The sequence below is a fragment of the Heliangelus exortis genome, chromosome 12 (assembly GCF_036169615.1).
Source record: "Heliangelus exortis chromosome 12, bHelExo1.hap1, whole genome shotgun sequence".
Taxonomy (NCBI): domain Eukaryota; kingdom Metazoa; phylum Chordata; class Aves; order Apodiformes; family Trochilidae; genus Heliangelus; species Heliangelus exortis.
This window is the reverse complement of record NC_092433.1, coordinates 7,418,518-7,441,001: the sequence shown is the minus strand read 5'-3', so window position 1 is coordinate 7,441,001 and position 22,484 is coordinate 7,418,518. Positions and strand designations below refer to the sequence as shown.

Genomic DNA, 22,484 nt, shown 5'->3' with positions numbered 1-22,484 from the left:
TGAACTTTTTTGTTTTCTGTTTAAACTTTTTTTCTTTTCCCCCTTTTTTTTTTTTTTTTTTTTTTTTTGTTTTTTCTTTTTTTTTTTTCTTTTTTTTCCAGATTGTGAATTCTGGTGTTTCTCGAGCCTTCTAGAACAAATATTAAATATTTTACTTGCCTAGTTAACTGTGTGGCTTTAATGTCGTAGTGTTTGGAATTGCTGTAGAAAATGTCTTTCCTGGTTAATGGCTGGTGACGTGAATCATTTATGCAAAAGTCTCTGAATTTATCAGTTTTTTAAGCGGGTATTGTAGGCTTTGAATTCTTTCTTGAGGGGCAGCGTTACACAAGGTAACTCTGTAACTGCTCCTCCTGTGTAGAGTAACAAGGTTACCGTGAAGAGGCACAGCGACATCTTTTTACAGGCAGGAACAGGCTTGAGGAGGAGTCCTCCGAAACAGCTTTATCGAGCAGGGTTTTGGAGCGGTAAAAACGCGTCAGGCAGCATCCCGCCCTCACGCCCTGTGCGGGGCCGTGCGGGGCTGTGCGGGGCCGCCCTCACCTCCGACAAGAGCGGCAGGAAAATGGCGCCTGCGCGAGGCCAGGAGCGGCCTCCCCGAGCCGCCGCCAGGGGGCGACGCGCGCACCGCGAGGCCCCCCTGCCCCTCCCGCGTGCGGCCGCGGCGCTGTGCGCGGCAGAGCCCGGAGCAGGCGGGGAGCGGAGCCTCCGCCTTCCCTTCCCTTCCTCCCTCCCTTCCTTCCCCGTCCCCTTTCCTCCCCCTCCCTCCCTCTCCGTCCCTCCGCCCCTTCCTCCCTCCCTCCGCCCCCCACGCACGGCCCGGCTCAGGCACGCTGCCCGCACCCCTGCCGAGCACCGCTGTCCCTGCCCAGCCCCCGGTGCCGCCGCCGCCGCCCGAGCCCCGCTGCTTCGCCCCGATGGAGGATTACCACAAGCCCGACCAGCAGACCCTGCAGGCTCTGAAGGACACGGCCAACCGGCTCCGCATCAGCTCCATCAAGGCTACCACCGCGGCCGGCTCCGGGTGAGTGTGGCAGATGGGCTGCGCCCCAACCCTGGACGCGGACCGGACCCGCGGTTACGCGGCTCCCGCCCCTCCGGCGAGCCGCGCTCCCGCATCCCCACCCGTGCGTCCGTCCCGCAGCCGGGCCGAGGTGGGGCAGCGCTCAGGGGGATGCTGCCCGGGATCCCTCAGCCCGTTACCTACTGCCCGGGGACGCACCGGTGTCTCCCGAGGGCAGAGCCCACCCCTCCTCTGTGCAGAGCATGGACCGGGCGGGGATGCTGGGGCCCATCCGTGCCTCCCGGGCTGGGCGGGGAGCTGGGGTGGCCCCGGGGCGGAACGTGCACTGCGCGGGGATGGCACCGCGGTGGTCGCGGCCAAATCCTCGGTACCTCCCCGCCCCGGTGTCGGGTTAGGTCGGGGCAGTCGCGCCGAGCTGCGTGATGTGGAGGTGCCGCATGTGGAAATGGCGGCCGAGGGCCAGCGAAGAGTGCGGGGGAGGTAGTGGGGCTTCTGCGGGCAAAGGCCGCCCGGCCCGACCCGACCCGACCCGGCCCGGTGGCTACAGTCGCCCCGCCGCGGGCCACGTCGGTCGCCGTGTCCGGAGGGTGTTGTGACTGCGGAGAGAGGCTGGGAATGCTAAGTTGATGCAGGATTGAAAACCAAAGAATTTGTGCCTGGGGCACAATCGGCTTCTTTTTCATTTCGTGCCCGTCAGTTGGAACTAATTCTGCACAGAATTTCAAGTGAGCCCAAGTGGGATTATCTGTGAAATGCCCGCGGACTCGAATGGGCAGTTTATTCAGACCTCTGGACTGGATTTAGCGTGGGCTCTGATGTGTGCAGATTCCAGGGCTATCTTTCCTTTGATCGTACTTTACCTATGGGAAAAAAAAAAAAAATCTCTGCAAACAATCTGTTTTTGCTCATGTAAAATGAAAGCCACTTCTTCTGCTTCAATAATACGTGTGAGTGCTTCCATATAGAATTATGGCCTTTTTTTTTTTTTTTTTTTTTTTTTTTTAATACCGTCTTGTTGCAATTTCCTCCTTTTAATTATTTTGAAACTGGCCAATGTGGGTTTTTTTATTATTAAAATATATATATATATAGAAATGAAAAGTTAAAGGAATCCTTTGAATGCTGCAGTTTGTGTGGAGATAGGTGGTGTGTAAACTATTTTAAACCTTCTTTGAATTTTCTTACACTTTCCACTCTCTCTGGCATGTGCTGCCTCACATGGCTCTTTCTCAATGCATACAGGAACTTTACTCACTCCTTTTGCATACAGCAAATGAAAATGCTTTGGTTCTTCCTGTAAAATGGAGTGCTGGGACACAGGCAACCTCTCAGCTAGCCATAGGAGTGGGTTTTTACAGATCTGCAGCTTTTTTGGGCCAGTCTGGAGAGAGAAGCACAAGATACCCAACAATTGCTCTTTTAATTCTTGGTTTGTTTCAAAGCTGCAGTGTACAGACAGCATTACACAAGCCTGCCTGAAATGGTAGGCAGGAAAAATTGTGCTAAATCTGCTTCACAGAGCTTGGGCTTCAGTCTCAAGTGTGTATTTTAAGCAGGCCACACAGATGTATGGTATCAGTTGTCTTATCTACAGAGAAAATTATTTTTCTGTTTTGTCTGATGTGCTATTAAAGAATAAGGATTAAAGAATAATGATCTTGCTGCAGCCTTTGCTACCTTCCTGCAGTCCATGAAATTTAATAGTAAAACTGTTTCCCCCATCCCCCTATTCTGTAGTTTCCCCATAAAAGTAGTTTTACTGAAGCTTTTCCAGGTTCTTGTATGCTACAATACTGAGTGCTTCTTGCACCAAGGCACTTCATTAATCATTTGTTTATTCTAGCACTAGAATTGTGTGGAGCCTGAAAACATTACACAACCTTGTAATGAGCAGATTATGAAAGATGGGCTCTGGAGGGAAGAATCTGTTGACAAGTCATATATTTCCTGAATTAATAAGATTTGGTTACCAAGATGATGGTTTAGTAATGTGCCTAAAAGACACTCAGACTCTATTGTGGTTTTAGGCAAATCACCTAAAAAAGCTGTAAGGTATAAGTGTTTTCCAAAACCTGAATGGCACTATAAAGCTTTGCTGACTTCGTTGGTATACACTAAGAATGGAGAAAGACACTTGAATGGAAGTTAAACTTGAATAGAAGCTTACAGTTCATAAGAATTGCCATGCTTTGCATTGAAATTTTTGTTTGTTAAAGGTGTAGTTTGTAAAACTGAAGGAAACACTTGCAATAAAAGCACTTCAAATGAAAGAAGACCTGCCTACTTCTTTCAAGGAAGTAATTTCTATAAACTGTGGCATAGATTGCAACACAAGTGGTTCTGTGGTAGCTCTGACACACCAGTTCTTACTTGTACTAACTTTCATTAAAGCAAGTGCAGCCATTGTCTGGACAAGAGCTGAAAGATCAGGTAGACCAATCCTGAAGATGCTCTGATGTATCACTTTTAGTACTTCACTGGCCACAGTGGAAAAGTTCAGTGAACTGGAAAAAAAATGTGCTTAAAATACCTTAGGCGGGCAAAAAATATGATTAAGTTAGTTGTAAAGATTGAACGTACTTGCTTTTGGGTGTGTAAGAATTTTTCCTTTTAGATAAGCAGTGCAGCCATTTTCATCAAAACTGGTCTCTTGTAGCTAGTGATAAATTTCTGCAGTTTTGACACAGTGATTGGCAACTTAGAACGAGATGGTTAAGTTCTTAAAAGTGGAAGTTGAAAGAATTTCTCAAGAGGCAGTTAAATTTCATAACGTGGTATGATCACTTGTTGCAGGTTTTCTCCAATTTATTAAATTTTTTTCTACCTTTTTCTTATTTCCATACGCTACCACTTTAGGTTGTTTAAAACTTTTTTTACCAAGACCAGGAGACCATAGAAGTATGGTTAAGTATAAAGTTAATAAAATTAAAGGAATGAAAGCTTTAAACAAGCATGTAAGGCTTATTGATTAACTCAAATACATAAATATTTACTAATATGTTTGAACCATGGTTCAAAGCTAATTCTTTTGATTCTGTGTGTGAGTACTTACTAAGGGATGGACACTAACCATAATTCATGTTTTGCATGGTTTTATTCTCTTGTTACAGCACTGTTGGGGATTTTGGGAGGGAAGGCTTATCTCTACCAGGAGAGAATATTCTGGTTAAAGTTCTAGTGAAAGTGTTGTCTAATCCTAACATGCATGGTAAATGTGCATGTGGCAAATGCAATGTGACACTTTCATAGTTTCTCCTGCTTTACAAGTAGGGTCAAACTTTTTAAGAGTTTTGTGTTAAAGATGAAAAATATATATTGGTAGAAGAGAAAGTGAGATGAAACTGCAAATTATTTTCTAAGCTGGTGCATATTTCTGCATCTACAAGCTTGTTACTGATCATCATTCACTTTCCTGTACTTCAGTAGCAACCACTGATGTCAAGAATGAGCCTGTTTACACCAGTAAAGTCTGAAAAATGTTGCTTTCCACACTCAAGTAAGGTCTTTAAAGAGCCTCCTTACCTCTTCCGAGCTTTATGCCAAGTGAAAAGCCAAGACTGATACATTCAAGTGGTCAAGGAGTGCCATCCCTTCAAGGTGCATAAGAAGCAAAGTGATAATTGTTTAAATTAGAGTAATGTAGGTAAATAAAATATACCTTTCAGCTGCAATGTATACCTTGATTTGGAATACCTCAATATTTGCCACTTGGAAATAAACCTTTTCTTGTTACTTTACATTCTACCCTATGGCATAGTTGCTTCTGAAATGAGCAAATTACACTTGAAGAATTAATTTGTGCCACTTAAAAATTGTGGCAAAACTTGTCCCAGACAGTTCAATGGGAGAGATCATCCCAGATACTTATGAATGTTTGATAAACCAACTAGTTCAGTATTTCAAACTGATACAGATGTAAATGCAGAAAATGTTGGTTCCTCTCTTAGACAAAGATTAAGCAGATTAGCATTTTGCATTGTGTATCTGGGTGTTTACTGGAGACAGTAAATTTCTGTACCCAGTTTCAGTAAAAGATTAATTACAAGAACTGTATTATTTCATGTTCTCTTTAGAAATAAGAATTCTAGGTCTAACATGGTATAATAAATTGTACCTGTGTTATGCAGGTCGAAATGTTTCAGAACTTTCTGCAAAAGTTAGTATTCTTCTTATCAATCCCTGCCTGTGCAGCTGGGGCTAAAGAAGTCATGGTGCCACACTTTTAATTCCTTCACTCAGCAAATGGACAAAGTACTGTGGAAAGCCATCTTTGTTTGCTCTGCATCAGTGTGAATTTCTGCCATCAGGTCAATCAGTAGGGTGTGATTTCAGGCACGGGGTCACGCTGCTTCCTGTGCTCCACAGGCACCAGCTGGGTGGTGTTCCTTGGCATGAAGGTGCCAAGCTCTAAAAGATGTCCTTGAGCTGTCACCAGGGTCTGCCTTTTAACATCCACTTCAACTAGAGAAGAAGGCTCCCTTTGTCTCAGAGGACAACTAATTGGCATTGGGGTAATGGTAGAGGATGTGAGTTATCAAAAACACTTAAGACTGCATATTTTAATGCCGAGGAGCAGAGAACTGGTAGAGTGATATTTTAAAGATATGGTTCTGAAGAATCAATGCTGATAAATTGTAATCTTGTATCTGTCTTGACTTGTAGCCACCCTACATCATGTTGCAGTGCAGCAGAAATTATGTCTGTGCTGTTTTTCCATACCATGAGGTACAAAGTGCAAGATCCCAGAAATGCCAGCAACGACCGGTTTGTTCTTTCAAAGGTAAAATAATTGCTGTGCTACACTGATCCTGTCTGGTAGTTAAGAGCTGTCTGTGAGTTAAATTGACTTGTCTTTCTTGACTTATAATTATGCTTGCATCTGCATGAAAGTATATTGGATATCGTTGAGAGTTTGGCATTTGTCTACTTCAGAAAGGCAACTAAAAGCTGGTTAACTTGTAGCAAAACTCAAAAATAATTTTAAACTGTCCATATAATGGGTCTTTAAGTCTAACTTCACCATGTTGACTTAATGTGAAATAATTCTGCTGCTGTTATATTGTCTATAAACTATTCCAAGGAATATTAACATCTGGTTTGGTTTTGCATAACCAATTTTCCAAGGAGTAAGTCACAGTTAGCTCTTGTGCTCTCCTTGTTAAATGCAGCCATACTGTTATGCCTGCAGTCACGTCACAATGTGCACTGATTACTGTCAGCTTTTCAGGGAGCATTATGTGAAACAGTTATGGTAGGTTAGAGAGTAGCTTGCATTCCTACAGTGCCAGTATTAAAGTCAATACTGCTTTTGAAGCCACCGTGGTTCAGAAAACACATCAAACCACAATCTGGACTGGCCATTAGAGTTTCTCTCCCCTTTTGCATTGTGCCCTTGCACAACACAGGGACATTTCGATCACATCACATAAAGGCATTTGAGGGCCCTTCAGCAAACATAATGATGTGCTAAATTGCAGATGAAGTGCTGCAGTGAGACAGTTTCCATTTTTGAGTCAGAGTTCCTGGCATGGTAGCTTACAGAAGTGCTACAGAGCTGGTATTTCCTTGCATTGGATAGCACTGTTGCCACTTCTGTTTGCCATCCTGAATAAGTAATTGGATGTGAAGCAAGCAGCTAATGCTGAGGTGGTAAAACAACAAATGAGAGTCAGTTCTTCATGTTTGCTTCACCTCTCTATTTTATCAGGGTTTCTGCCCATAGTTGCTAAATGGTTTCAAACCTGCATCCTTTTTTGACTCCTAATGACTTCATGGGTGGAAGATCAGTAAAAGTCCAGTAGGACGGGGCTGCAATGATCTCTGAGTAAAGCTTAAAATTTTGCATGTTGTGGCTCATTTGTTGCCTTGTAAAAGTGTTTTATAATTCAGTCCTTTTTTTAGTTTACTTAAGAACCTGATTCCAGGGTTTGTCGACTTTGTAGAATTTTGCCTTGATACTAGGATATTGTGAAATTTCTGCTTCACTTAAAATCTTTGTTTCTCTCTAGGGTCATGCAGCACCAGTTTTATATTCTGTCTGGGCAGAAGCTGGCTTTCTACAAGAAGCAGAATTACTGAACTTGAGGAAAATTGATTCTGTCTTAGAAGGACACCCAGTGCCAGTGAGTGCTCCTAACCTTTGATATAAGATGGTATTATCTGTAAAACAAGAAGCAGATGTATTTTGCAGCAATTCTTGGTTGCCAGCCCACAGTGCAGGAGAGAGAAAAAAACTTATAAAAAGGATGATGGTATTTATGGCTTCACAACTGAATCATTGTCTGCATTTGAATGAGCATGCAAAATGACCTTTATTGTTGCACTAAAGTTCCCCTACAGTCTTGTGTGGCAGTGTTTTCCATTTAAATGAGATTTATATGAAGTTCCAGCATGGCTTTTCTTGTCCTTTAAGAAGCCTTGAGGTATTTCAAGAGTTTATATCAAGTTTGGTCTCCTCATTGGTATTCGAATTCCCAGCAAGTTGTTTCAATTGATTCTTTGTTACACAAAGCCATGAGTTAACTGTTTCCATATGTGGGCTGTTGGTTCCCTTCCCTCTCAGAGAGCCTCAGCTTGTGACACTGATCATCAAGGGAAAGAAGGCCAATAGGGCAGGACTTGAAGGGACTTGCCCTATATTACATCTGAGAAGCTGATTTTTGATGTGTGTTGAACCATTTCCTAGCACTGGAATTGAGCTCTTCTGTTTCTTAAATGTAAAATAATTGTTATATTTTTATTCTCAGAGACAAGCATTTACTGATGTGGCTACTGGATCACTTGGTCAGGGTCTTGGTGCTGCATGTGGAATGGCATACACTGGCAAATTCTTTGACAGAGCCAGGTAATTTCATCTCCACAATTTATTACTATAGGCATTGAGAGGGAATATTTTACAAAAAAGAAATGGCATTCTTATCTTGATCAGGAAAAAGATACCTTTTAGTCTCCAGTCCCAAATTTAACTTCAAATTCAGGTTTTAAATTATAGGTTACTTGCTTGATACTTACAAAGCCATTGCCAGGGAAATACTAAGGATTCAAAGAATAGCAAAAATTAATGCATATGTATGTTCCTTTTGAAACCTGAGAGCATTGCAAGATGATGTTCCTGGATAGAGAAATAAATTGTTGGAGCAGCCTCTAATTTCCAGATGGCCATCATTTTGAGACTGCTATTTGTCCCATTAGAAGGAAGATGCAAACTGGAAATGATTCTGTTGAGTCAGAACACAAATAATGAAGAATATGTATCTAGATAAGATAGATAAGAACTGTTATGGTTAATAATAGCACCATTGAATCATAAAGTAGGTCTTCAAAATGTTATCAGAAATGCACTTGACTCCACAGAGACAAAAATTACTGTCTGCCATTTGTTTTGTGGACAAAAAAAGTAGATGTCTGAAGGCAAATATGTATGAGGAGGAAAACAGCCCTGATACAGTTGATGTATTTTATGTGACAGTTCTAGTACATTGGAGCATAGGCTGCCCAGTTAATGTGTCCTACACTTCACTAGCTTGAAATAATTTCTGTGAAAGATGACTTGCTGATTTTAATTGAGTTTAGCAGATGCTACGTGTGGAAAAAATCTAACCAGTGTTTACATGACAGAAGAAAAAGGTGGTCTTGCATGCAGTGCTGGAGAGCAGCTTATGTGGAAGGAGTTCAGATTTATTTGAAGGCAGGTGGGATTTAGATTAAAAGTCTGTTGTAGCTTAATGTTTAGTTAAAAAAAAAATTAAAAGCCATATTGATTATTTTCTTTTGAAGTTACATAGTTGAAGGCTAATTTACCATTCTTTTATAATAGGTAGTAAACATTTTTTATGCTTTTTCATAAAAAAAAAAAAAAAAAAAAAAAAAGTGGCAATACAAGAAAAATAAGAGTGGATGAATTCTGTAGAGATCAAGTAGTACTCCTGAGTTTTACCTAAATAAAAAAACTTCAGTGTTTGTAGAAGTACTGAAGTATTCTATAAAGTCATAAACATGCTGGCTATCCTTTTCCTTAACTTTGGATTTGGTTATGCCACATGCTTTAATCTGCAGTAGAGTTCATCCCCAATTTATAGCTTCCTGAAATGAAATTATCAGTCATCCTTCTGGGTCCCATACAGCTGGAATGGGGAAGCAGACAGTTGGCTCTCACACATTGTTGCTGATCTTGCTGAGTCACAGTGACAGCGTTTAATGGGTCTGTTCATTCAAGCCTTGCAATAGGAGGCTTAAGACCTGATTTTGTTGGTTTTGGTTTGTTTGGTTTTGGTTTTTTGAGACAAGGGTTTGAAATGGAATACAGTATTTCTTATTTTATATTTTTCATGTGTAACAGCTCAGAAGTATTTTAATTTAATTTGTTTAAGGTTATGTAACTTTGAGGCAAATCCATTGAGTAAAGGCAGTTGAGTTTGGGATAGAAAAAGAAGTGAATTTTCCCTATGACTTGTTGGAAGCATTTTGCATTTGACTCAGTTGTGCTTTGATATCAAACTTATTTTTTTTTTAATTTCTTCTCCTAGCTATCGCGTGTATTGCCTGCTTGGAGATGGAGAGCTATCTGAAGGCTCTGTTTGGGAGGCCATGGCCTTTGCTGGGATTTACAAGCTTGATAATCTTGTTGCTATCTTTGATGTTAACCGCCTTGGACAAAGCGACCCTGCGCCCCTGCAGCATCACGTTGAAATTTACCAGAGACGCTGTGAAGCCTTTGGGTAGGTGTTTGGAAGAAGCTCAGTATTGTCTCCAATTTGAAACTATGTTTAATTTGCTTTTCAGAATTTTTCGAATGAAATTTCAGCTCTTCAATGATACTATCACCAAGAAAGATGCCCTTTCATAATGCCTGATATTGGTTGTCTTTACCTGTACAGCAGAAATATTAAAAGAGGCAGTACTTTTCTTTAGAGGAAAAATAAAAGTAATGCTTAGTCAGATGAATTTGTTAGAGGATCTTGAAGAAGTTTTTATCACATTGAAGGCAGATTTTATAACTTTGTGACTAAATGTATTGTTACAGCAAGTAGACCAGAAAAAAAGGAAATGGAAATCATTACTCTTCAGAGAATTCTGTGTGTATGCTGTGTGCTGTCATGTAGTTTCTACATGCATCTTTCCATTTAGATGCAAAAGCCCATGACAAGAACTGTCAGATACAATAGCAGCCATGCAAATTATCATGGAACATTTTTAATATTTTAATCAACTTTCATTGTCAGTTTTTGAATTGATTTCTAAATGTTTTATTTGTGGGTTTTTTATTATTAAAAATGGCTATTATATCTGAAGAAATCTAGGATAACAGTTATTTATTGACTATAAATTTTTTTAGTAGCTGCTAATCCCTCTGTGACTCATTTTGCATTATAAAAAAGGGACTGTGATATGTTGTGATCTCAAACAATGCTCGTTTACCTTCCTGCCACACTTTGGGTCTCTTAAAAAGACACTGCATTGGAATGAAGTTAGAATTCATTATTGTTATTGTTAACCACCAGAGAGCATCACATGCTAAAACCCTTTGGAAACAGTTGATCTGTTTGTGTTCTTAGCTGGCATGCTATCATCGTGGATGGACACAGTGTGGAGGAACTCTGCAAAGCCTTTGGCCAGGCCAAACATCAGCCAACAGCCATCATTGCAAAGACTTACAAAGGCAAAGGCATATCAGGTAGTAAAACATCTATTGCTTTGCATACACATATATATAATACCATGTACATAGTGCTGCAATAAGGGTGCAATAATTAAAAAATATAGAAGTTTAACATTTCATACATTAGAAGAACTCTTTACATGTCTCAACAGTGTTAGTGCTTAGAAATTATATTGTTTCTTGGAAGCAAGATGTGCACTAGCTACTGAGCTTGGAATCTACAGGGTGGAGTAAATGCATCTTCAGTGTGTTGGGGGCTGCCAAGAGTCTGTTAAGCTACAGCTTTTAGCAGCAGCCTGTGAATTGCCTTTTTGAGCAGATAAATATTAATAACAAGTGTTATTCTTAGTGACTTACTTAGTGAAAAGCAGCCAGAGTTTTGCTGTTAATGCTGAGCGCACAAGGATAAGAGTCAGCAGCAGATAGTAAAATAAAGATGTAAAACTTCAGGTCTTGTTTGAAATAGACAGCTGTTGTTTGAAATTTATCTGAATATGTTTGTTTAGGCCTTCTGCTAATATTTCATGTTAACAGTTCACACTGATTTTACTTAGGCCACACTTATGGACCAGGTCTTGTAGGTACCAATTTAAAAACAATTTTGATAGAAGACACTGGAATTTTGTCACTAGTTTGTTATATACGGTATTTGACTATTTCTCAAACATATCTGTCTTAATGCAATTGAATACTATTGTAATTATTTACAGTAGGACTAATAAGTATGTTCTTCCTTGAAAGACTACTAGTCTGTCATGTTCCACTGATTTTGGTAAAATCTTGAGATAAAAACTTAGATTATATTTTTTCTTACTGTAATGTAATTTTTACACAGGTGTTGAAGATAAGGAAAGCTGGCATGGAAAGCCCCTACCAAAAAACATGGCTGAACAGGTCATTCAGGAAATAGATGACAGAATCCAAAATAAGAAAAAGCTTTCTCCAGCCCTCCCAGAAGAAGATGCACCTATAGTAAATATTAGAAACATTAAAATGCCATCTCCACCAACTTACAAAGTGGGAGAAAAGGTAGTCCCTTTCTTTTTCACTGTTTGTAAGGTATCTTTGAAGTGCAAAGCTATTACATGGGTAGCAGGAAGGTCTGTGTTGTCCCTTGCCCTATCCATCTCTTCTCTCCTGATTTGAGTATCCTGATAAACAGCAACCTCCTTAACTCACTGGGTATTGAAAGGATACATGAAGATATAAAGACTCCAATAATTCTTCTACATTTCATGATCATCAGCAATTATACAAACTATTTTATGTGTATTTAAAATTAAAGCAATTCCACGAGGTTCAGTGAATTTCTAAGTTTAAAAAGCAAAGTTTTCACAATTTCCTAGCTGGATTGCAGGGAGTTCTGGATTTCAGTACAGATGTGTGTCCTGATGCTTCACTATATTTTTGTTTACTCTTCCGCATGTCACTGGTCTCCTATGTGCTTTTGAGACTGATAACTTTGAAAATGTTTTTGGTTGTGTTAGGTTTTGGGGTTTTTTTTAATTGTGTGTGCATGCACTCATGGAAAAACAAGACAAATGAAACCCCTCAAAATAACAACAGCAAAGCAAACTACTGGAAACAGAAATTTGTAACAGTACTGCTGTGTTCTTTTCCTAGTGGGCTACCCGCAAAGCTTATGGTGTTGCTCTTGCAAAACTGGGCCATGCTAATGACCGAGTGATTGCTTTGGATGGAGACACAAAGAACTCCACCTTCTCGGAGCTTTTTAAGAAAGAACATCCCAGTCGCTACATTGAGTGCTACATTGCTGAGCAGAACATGGTAAGTGGTCTCTGGGTTTTATGAAGTGGAATGTCACGATGTGACAAGTTCTATGCTAGACTGGGCTATAAAGATGAGGACAGAGAAACGGTTAATTTGTATATAAATGACTAAAATAATTTGATGTGTCCTCTTTTTGAGTCTTCAGTTGCCACCTGTATGTGCTCACTGAAGCAAATGAAATTAAAGACATAAATTCAGGCAGAAATAAGTTTTTGTCTGCAGTGATTTATTATCCCATGGGCTGTCCATGGCAAATTTTATAGTAGGGTGGTTTCATGAGCATGAGACAGGCATTTTATATTTACAGCATCTTAAGAGAAATTTCTCTTAAGGCCAGACCAATTTCTGTGTAAAATAAATGTATGGGGTAATTGTAGCAATAAACAATTTAAGGCCCTTGTTGTAATTTCTGTCTTGCTGAGGAATGTCCCTTTAAGTAAATATTAGTCCATTAACACTGCTAATTTTTATCTGCTGGTGATAGTAAAACCTTGTCCTGTGGACTGAAAGCATAAGTCTTTGATCCAGGGAAAGAAAAATGTGGGGGCATAAGGCTCAAAACTTCTATGCATCTTGAAGCAGATGAAGAAGTTGCCAGTAATGACCAAAGATAAGAGCTAGCAGTTGAGGCAAGGAGCAGAGGAGATGCTGGAGGATGCTGGGAGAGCGAGTTGCCTCCTTTCTTTTTGGAAAGGCCAACATTTGGGAGCAGGACTGAACCAAGATTTTTTTAATTTGCATTGAGAGATTCTTGCTAAAGTTTTACGGTTGAAGGCCTCAGATGACCACTTGCAAACTATGAATAAATAAGGAATTCACTATTCCTGAACAATCTCCCTCGTTTCAGGTGAGTGTTGCAGTTGGTTGTGCCACTCGTGACAGAACTGTTGCTTTTGCAAGCACCTTTGCTACCTTCTTCACACGGGCATTTGACCAGATCCGTATGGCCGCCATCTCCGAGAGTAACATCAATCTCTGTGGGTCGCACTGTGGTGTTTCTATTGGTAAGGGCAGCCTTGGCTTGTTTATCAGCAGGTCCCATCCTTTTAGTGATAAGTATATCTAGCAGTCAAACTGATAATGCTTTGTAGAGACAACCAGTAGTACAGCTGTGATGGTGTAACAGTGGCAGCATTTATAGAAAGAAATAAATTGCAGATATTTTCTATCAGACACGTTGTGTTTAGAAAGAATTAGACTTCAAGCCTTCATCAGTTTATCTGCTTTTTTCCTCTTTTATCAGTTTGGCCTAATAAAGAGGGCTTTTCCCTACAAACCTTTCTTCTCTACTAGTACAGAATGATATAAAGGGATCGGATTGAAAGTGGGCAGCTTAGGTTCCTTTTCATGTTTGCAATTGACATCCTCTGTGATGAGAATAGTTATTGTACCTTTGTATTGTACCAGGTTACTGTACCTTTGTTTCACCAGTCCTGAAATGAGAAACTAATAATAGTTGTTCTTGCACAGATGCTCTTGTCCACCAATCTCAAAAACACTTTACAAGAGATCAGTTCACTAAGCCTTTGATTTTGTTTACTAAGCCTTTGAAGATCACTGATTTGAAACTATTGCCTTAATTTACCTCAGCATTTCTTGCTGCTGGAGCAGTTAATGTGTTGATTAGAAAGACCCAAAACCTCAAAGTAGTAATGAAACAGGGACTGTGAATCTGTCAGGAAATCGGCAGTACCTTCTCTGGTCTTTGTTTCCCATCATAATGGGTTGGTACATGCCAAACCATATCAGGGTTCAATTTAGATTTGAGGGAGGAAAGGGATTTTTGCTTTTTAGTGAAATGCATAAACACCACTTACAAAAACAGGAGCAGACTTGCATACCAAGAAGGAAGATGTCAGCAGACATTCATGCATGAAAACCTGCTAGACACTTATAGGGGAAAAGGAAACAAGGGAAAAGCTAGCATGAGTAGCAGATTAAGGGTCTCTGCATACACAAGTTTTATAGCAGATTTATTAGTTTTGGGTAGTTGTATAGTTTGGAGGAGGACTGGTTTTTTTTGTTTAAAGCAAATTAGTTAATTTGACCTGTCATATTGGTAAAGCTTTAAAAATTTAAGGCTTCCTCATAGATATGTGTAGTCACATCCAGAACTTCAAGCATAACTTGCAGCTGTATGGAGTGTGCTTTAGCAGTCCAGACTGTAAATAGGGTATATCAGATTATGGCTTGTGTATGGAGGTATTCTATTGGGAACCTCTTTTAATATCAGTCCTCCCACCTCATCACAGTCTAGTTCAATCCAGTTTAAATCTTCTTGCAAGCAGCAAAGGGTGTTGGTGCAAAAGCCACTTTATTTTGATCTTTGCTCATCTGAGAAGATAAAAGTCCTTTAGGTAATCTGAATTGTCTCCTAGAACTACACTTCCAAGTTTCAGGTTTTCAGCACGTGTTATGTTCTGCTAGGAGCTGTGCTTGCAAAGAGCACACTTCATGAAGTAGTTTGAGTAACAAATCTGATTCAAGCCTCAACTCTGACTTTCAAAAAAAGAATTTGAACACAAAGTTTGTCATTTGAGTTTTAAAAGAAAGTAAATCAGCGGAATCCTTAAGCAGTTAGAAAATTCAATTTTAAATGGAAGGGTATGAATTAAATGTACTTCTCAGTAGAACTTTGGGTCTGTATGGAATTCAGAATCCTAACTGGATCTGTGGTAAAAAATGAAGGTTTATGTATGCAGATCTAGGCAGAACTGCACTTCTGCTGCATTGACATTTGGACTCATTAAACTTATGAGAAATAACTATCACAATGACCTTCTGAACTTGTACTAAGTTCACTCCTAGACCAGTAGGTCCTAGACCAAAACATCTAATGAAACATTAAACATGCTTTCACAGTCATGAGAGAACAATAGAAAATCAGTATTTTCAAAATTGAACATATAGGGAAAGAAATTACAGTGTACACGTGTCAAAAACTGAACTACCAGTTGTTTAGACTACCAGTGCTACAGTGTAAACATTCAATACAGTTCATATTATTTGCTTGCATCTTTTTATTAAGCTTTAACTAAGTTTTGCATATGTAATGGAAAATTACTCTGTTGGTCTGCATTACTGGAAAAATAACATAAATCAGGATTTTCATAAAGATGCACCTGGGGCCAAACTCAACCTAGTGCTAGTCTGTAAATTACTAGTATGAACCATGACTGCTGGCATTATTTGCACAAAGTTAGCAAAAGTAGGACAAACACAAGTACTCACTTTACCTTGGATAAGATTCCGATAAATTTTGTTCTTCATAATTTCACTTTTCTTCTATGTATACACTGTGGGTGCATTTTAGGAAAGGCATATGCCTGCTGGGATCCCACTCAGTCAGAGTGCATACAGATTTAGAAACTGATGCTGAGAATTTTTTTCATGTCATGACTGAAAGCCAAGACATTTTTTTCCTGGTTCTTGCTTACGTGATTAGTAATGTATAGTGGCAGAGTTCAATGATTGATTTCTTTAACATGTTTAAAGTTCTTCAGAGTTTTGTGCTGCTCTGATGAAAATGCTCTCCTCCCTCCTCGTGAGCTCGTCCTTCTTGAGCAACAGGTAGTGGGTGCATGTGAGAAGGCTCATTGCCCTGCTTCTGCTCTGCAGGCTGTGACATGTCTGGATTCAGAAGCCTTTGCATGGTTAGTTTGGAACAGTGCCATTCCCAAAGCACCGTCACATAAGGTCACTGGGGTGGGGGTGTTGTCATGGTTGTTTCTTTATGGAAAATCATAACATCCAGCACGTGTTCAGGATAGGGAATCCTAAAAAATACATACCCTTCATTTAATCTTGAAGTGAGCCTAAGAATTTAAAACTAGTTGCACCAAGTGCGCTCTCCATTTCTGAGGGAACACATGACATTCTCCTTCCATGTTTCCAGACAGTTTAAATCTTGAGGAACAATACAGACAAATATAAATTTTTCTCGTGCAGTAAATCTGTAGTAAATCTGAAGATGCCCAAATATCTTGTGACCCTTTTTCTGTATCTATACCCTTCCTGGTTTGGTTGTCTTCCTTTTGTGTTGCTTTATTGTTACACTTCAGTTTCTATTTTTTCTTTTTAACCCTTCTCTTTCTTTTTAGTCTCTTTATCTTTATTTACTGTTTAGATGGTTCCAAGTTTAAGGAGAAGATGATTCTTTTCTCAAGCAGGTAGACTTGCATGTCCTGTGTGTGCCTGATTTTATACTTTTTTTTTTTTTTTAAATCCTGGTTTACATTGAACCTCATTGCTATGCTTAGTGATTGTCAAAAATGTGCACTTACTCTTTTCATAACCCTGGTTTAATTCTTTTAGGTGAGGATGGACCATCTCAGATGGGACTGGAGGATCTGGCCATGTTCCGGACTATTCCCAATTCCACTGTGTTTTACCCTAGTGATGCTGTAGCCACTGAAAAAGCAGTGGAAATAGCTGCCAACACCAAGGTTTGCATCGCAGTGGTTCTGAGCTGGAGAAAAAAATTTTGTTTTGTTTTTTACTTCTTTTGTTGCTTCTGGCATGTTTCTTGAATGTCTACCCACATGAATTCTCTCAAAGGCTCCAGCATACCAGTAGGAAGTTCCCATTGCATGGAAAGGTTGCAGACATTCTGTCCAGGCTAGTGCAGAACAGGCAGGCAGGAATGCCATGGGCCAGATTTAGGGAGATGCAAATGATTTCACAGCGATTGCAGTTTGGATCTAAATTGGCTCAGAAATAATGGCAACTGTAACTCCCTTGCTGGTCTTTTGTAAACTTAAAGGAAATACACTCCTAGTATGATGTCTCTGGGGTCAAAATTGAAGCTGGGTATTATAATAATGATCTATCTGGAGGATTTTGATCAAGTGCCTGTACGTGAAAGCTCAGGAGACAGCTCCTCCAGTAGTCCTAAGAGTCTACACCTTTTGGGGATGCTGGTACTTATACTCGTTGACAGTTTCATCAGTTGTCTTCTGCTCCCCTTTTGCCAATAATGGACTGCAGTTAAATTGGATTGTAGTTGAAGATGGCTATGACTTCCTGTGTGGCTGTGACAGAGTTTCTTGTCTCTTACCTTCAGCTAAATGAACACAGTAATGGTCAAATGTCATTGGTAGCCCTGGGTCAAATCATTTCCTTGGCTGGTACTTCTTTTACTGCCAGGAATTTACCTTGAGAAACCTGATGGAAAGCATTTTCCCTTGCTTTCAGCTCAGCATTTCTTTAGAGCTAAAGTTGCTGGAGTAAAATTTGCAAATTTATGGCAAAGTTCTAAGATTCTAATTAACTCAAGTAGGATTATATATTTTCACAAGAAAAGTGTAAATTATCAGCATGCTCTAAGAAGAGGTTAACTGTATTTTAATGTCTGAAACAACCAGCTATAGAAAAGGAAGTAATGGGAACTGGGTGGCGAGGGGAGGAAAAAGTTTACTCAGTAGAATCAAAGTTAGCATAAAAGGGTGAAAAGTGGGCAAGCAAAAAGTTCTGCTGTATTTTTTTCATAGGATTTACAAGCTAAAATGTCATTGCCTTTCTGGTTTTGTAACTTATAATATGTTTATGTTGGAAACAGGGTATTTGTTTCATAAGAACCAGTCGTCCTGAAAATCCTGTCATTTACAACAACAATGAGGATTTCCATGTTGGACAGGCAAAGGTAAATATTGCCCAGATAAACAGAATCAGAAAAAAATATGCAGAATTGTTCCTGTAAAAGCCCCTTTCCCTCTAAAGCACTCCAGTGACAAAGATTTGATCTCTGTAACAAAATACCCAGAAATGTTAGAAATATCAGTACTTGTTAAAATACATTTAAACATTTTCTTGCAGGTGGTTCTGAAGAGTAAGGATGATCAAGTGACTGTGATTGGTGCAGGAGTCACCCTGCATGAGGCTCTGGCTGCAGCAGAGCAGCTGAGAAAAGGTGATCAGGTTATGGGGTGCTGTTTTCCTTTCTCATCATTTAACACAGGAAAGAAACCAATACCACTCAGCCTAACTGTTCACCCTTTGCACTGGTAAACATTAATTGTTACAGACAGCTGGTCACCTGTTTAGCTGATGCAGTGCAACACGATATGTTACAGAGCAGAGAAGGTTTTAGTTAGCTTAGCAGCATTAGTAGCCATGAAAATTGCCAAACTGACCAGTGGAAAGTCTCCTTAGAATTTCAAATGTGTCTGAAAGTGCCCTGCAGGTAGAATATTAGAGAAAGTGTTTAAAGAGTGGTTCTTCCCTGAAATATTGTCTGAGTGGGCACAGGTACCCACACAACAGAACTGAGTCAGGCTGGAGCCAGTTCACACAATACAGCTGAGCCACAGCAACTGTGGGTGCTCCTACACAAATGCTCTTGAGGTTGAGGTCTTTGTGTAGATGTGGTTCAGTGCTAGCTATTTTTTATTATTTTTTATGAATGAGTGTATCAACATTTAATTAGTGTGAGAAGCAATAATTCTATCATAGTGCTGAAATGCACTGATACCTCACAGCAAAGGTAGAGAAACCTTCAATTAAATAAGAGAAAGAAAACATAAGTTAACCTGTGAGTCAGTAGCCTACACCCAGGGAGGGATTACAAATATTAAAAGATAATACAATTAATGCTGCCTGTGGCTTATGGGTAGCTTTTTATGCTATAACAAGGTGGACAGATATTTTGTCAAAAGGTGTGTTTTCAGGACTATTATTTTTCTGCATTGTGATGCTCTGCTGATCTTGATGTGTGAATAACCAGCTATGGAGAGATAATCCCTTATTGTAGAGGCAGTGTAATACCTAAAATATACAGGCCACTAAAGAGCCTTCAGTCACAACTGTCAATGTAATGTGGGGCTTCTTTATGTATGGTAAGAGCTGACTTGGTGTTCAGCCAGCCAAGATCAGACAAAACCTCATGTAATTTGCTGTTGTACATGAAAAATTGCCATTTGTACATAGCTTTAATAAGCATTTTAGGCCTGCTTTGTGAACACAGGACAAATCTGTGTTTTGATGCCAAACTTAAGGGTGCTGCCATCAGGGCTGGAGCAGTTCAAACAGGCACACCTGATCAGCAGGCTGACTGCAATGAAGAATTCAGAATGCCTACAGCCTGAAGCAGCAGGAGGAAATTGTGCTTGACTTGACAGTAAAGTCAAAGATAAAATATAGATGTGGCAAAGAAATTGCAGTGGACAGTCTGAATAAGAAAGATTTTCCAGTGACTTGATTCTGCTCTTACTTGTGAAAAGGCCAACTAAGTTACTGCTTTGCAGACAACACTCCAAGTGACCTTGAGTCACATACTCAAGACTTTTCTGCCTCAAGAGTTTTGTCTGTTGAATGAATGGGTGGATATTTCTGTCTGACAAGGTGCATGAAGAAAGAGTACATATGAAAATTAGGGTTATTTGAACTCTGTGGTAGATATGCCATAAATATAGATATCTGAGACTTGGTGTACAGTTTTCATTATAGCTCTAAAAGATTACAGGGGCTGCCTGTACCACTTGTGTTGTCTTGCATTCTCCAAATTCATGTTGCAAATAATTTAATTCTATTTCTGCAGAAAAAATCTTCATCCGTGTGATTGATCCCTTCACTATAAAGCCCCTAGATAAGAAGACAATACTTGAAAGTGCAAGAATGACCAAAGGCAGAATCATCACTGTTGAGGACCATTACCATGAAGGTGAGCTGGGTCCAGGAGGTGACACACAATTGTTCCACAGCTGGAAGCTCACAGCTTCCCCTGACCTGAGAGACAAGTACAGGACTTGATACTGTTGTTCAGTTAAAGCAAAAGAGGTAGTTTAGGTTTTTTATTGCTGTTATGATTAGAACATGACACCGAGGGGTGAAATTTTCCTGACACAATGGGGTAATCAGGTCTGCCTTTCTGTTAACTTGGCGTTGTGTGCCCTTCTGTGTGCTTGGTCCAAGTGAAGTCTTGGTTCATTTGTTCCCAGTGAAAGTGTAAATTCCTGCTGCGTTGCAGATATTCTGCACAGGATGGTCTCAGAATGGCTCTACAGCAGCTGCTTTGCAGTTTGTAAACTTTTTTCCCTGTGTTACTAGAAATCAGGTGATTTTGGCAGTGTCTGCAAACTGATTGAGGTTGTGCTCGATCCCGTTGTCCAGATCATTGATAAAGATATTAAAGAGGACTGTCCCCAACACTTGTGACCAAGCAACTGGAGTTAACTCCATGATCTGCTGCTGCTTGCCCTCTGAGATGCTGTGTTTGCACAGGTTTTCAGGGGCTTGCCTGTACAAACGTTTTCTGTGAAGATGAGACTAAAAGCAAACAGAGATCAGCTTTTGTGAGCTGCACCTCAGGCTTTACTTCTTTTGGGGAGAAAGAGAGAGAGAGAGGAGAGAGGCAGCTGTGAAGTAGGGCATGAGTAGATACTGAAGATATCTACTAACAAGAATTAGGAGATGTTAGGAGAATGTTACTGAATTTGAAGGTAGGATCACTCTTGTCAGGTACCTGAAGTGAGCTGGTACTACAGTAAGTGTTGGTTACACTGTGCTTTTGTTCTGGACTAGGGGTGTTTATAGCATCACTGACGCTCATCTTTCAACTCTGGACAAATATTTTACTGCAGATTTGCAAGATGGCAAAATCATCACACTCTGAGGTGACAAGCGTGTGATTTACACTGGCACAGCTTTCTCTGTGTGATGCAATCAAGGAATATCAAGTGTAGATGCACCACAAGCCTGAATGCATTGCAAGCCCACATCAGGCTGACCTTACCAGTCACATCCATGAAGGTGCCTCTGGGTGGAGACTGTTAGACAGGTTAAATCCCACCATGCCTGGAGCTGTGCAAAGCTGTGCTCCTGGATATGCCCTAACTGAAGCACAGCTCCATGGTGTCTCTTCTACCAGGTCTCAGAGCACCACGTCTTTATGCTAGTCCTATGTTTTCTTCTTCCCCTAGTGCTCCTGCTTCCAGTGTCTCTCCTGCTGCCACACAGTTCCTGGCTGCTTCCTTTGTTGCTGTCACTGGTAGTGATTCAGTCTGAGCTGAGCTTTAAGCAAAGATTGGGAATATATTCCATAACCCAGAGAAGTGCCTAAGGGCACCTACAGGCATCGTGAAAAGACGGAGCCCTTAAATGTTGCTGGTGGGAATTCAGACTTCCAGGACATGAAGTACATTTGTAAATACTTCTCAGCCTAAATATATTTCTAAAACTGGCCCTTGATGGCTGATGCTGAAGCAGTGAGGGGGCTTCCTGACAGCTCTGTGCACATGAGAGATGCATGCTTCTTACTGCCACGTTGTACTTCAGAAATGTCAGGTTGCTTGTGCTCAGAATGCCTTTGCAATAGGGTTTTTATTTCAGACGGGTAACTCAAGACATACATTGTGACTGGTGCTTCCCATAAGCATGTGAATCAAGGATTTACCTCACGTGGACCTTTGATAGGTGCAGTCTGTATGTTCCTTGCTGAAGCATGCAGGTGTGTGTCATGTTTGACTTTCTTTCTTCAGGTGGCATTGGAGAAGCAGTGTGTGCTGCAGTGGTGGGTGAGCCTGGCATCACGGTCAGTCGCTTGGCTGTGTCTCATGTACCACGCAGTGGGAAGCCAGCTGAGCTCCTGAAGATGTTTGGCATTGATAAAGATGCCATTGTGCAAGCTGTTAAGATGGCAGCATCCAAATCAAGAAACGCGGAGTAGTTTGAAGCATCTCATGCTTACAGAAAAGCAGTGTTCAGAGATGTACTGTAAGTTTAAGGCAGGCAAAGGTGCTTTATGTAGAGAGTTCTAATAAAAATACCAGCTTAAAAAATCTTCTGGATTTCAATATATTTTTTTTCTCTCTGGGGTTTTGTACTGTGGGCTGGAGGCTTTCAGTCATCGAAAAAACTTCAAGTTATTTACCAAATTGTGGGCAGCAGTGCTTTTTCTGCCTGCTGCATAGCAGAGCATTTCTGCTTTACAGCTAACCTTCCCCACTGTGAGCTCCAGCATGTGCAAGTGGTGGTCACTGAAGGTCCAATTGGGCTGGGCTCCAGCAGGGAAATGGA

General features: G+C 40.5%; 1 protein-coding gene across 2 annotated transcripts; it reads left to right on the top strand.

Moving 5' to 3' along the window:
- The first annotated feature begins 641 nt into the window (after positions 1 to 641).
- TKT (transketolase) lies at positions 642 to 22,257 on the top strand. 2 transcript variants are annotated; one of them, XM_071755798.1, is made up of 15 exons: positions 781 to 1,024; positions 5,687 to 5,804; positions 7,033 to 7,146; positions 7,771 to 7,868; positions 9,550 to 9,741; positions 10,579 to 10,697; positions 11,518 to 11,711; positions 12,306 to 12,470; positions 13,321 to 13,477; positions 16,788 to 16,918; positions 18,031 to 18,114; positions 18,288 to 18,381; positions 20,008 to 20,130; positions 20,991 to 21,082; positions 21,947 to 22,255. In XM_071755798.1, exons 1-15 carry the CDS (start codon positions 918 to 920, stop codon positions 22,055 to 22,057), a joined length of 1,899 nt encoding a protein of 632 aa, XP_071611899.1. In that variant the 5' UTR covers positions 781 to 917; the 3' UTR covers positions 22,058 to 22,255. The 2 variants fall into 2 exon arrangements, with proteins under 2 accessions (XP_071611900.1, XP_071611899.1); XM_071755799.1 differs by lacking the exon at positions 20,991 to 21,082 and having other exon boundaries at positions 642 to 1,024; positions 21,947 to 22,257.
- The last annotated feature ends 227 nt before the right edge of the window (positions 22,258 to 22,484 follow it).

What these genes read in the sequence shown, in the direction of transcription:
- TKT (XM_071755798.1), top strand. Translation starts at nt 918, where the DNA reads ATGGAGGATTACCACAAGCCCGACCAGCAGACCCTGCAGGCTCTGAAG. An exon ending in AAATTCTTTGACAGAGCCAG is followed by an intron (nt 7,869 to 9,549) that starts GTAATTTCATCT and finishes TTCTTCTCCTAG; the next exon opens with CTATCGCGTGTATTGCCTGC. An exon ending in CAAAATCATCACACTCTGAG is followed by an intron (nt 21,083 to 21,946) that starts GTGACAAGCGTG and finishes TTCTTTCTTCAG; the next exon opens with GTGGCATTGGAGAAGCAGTG.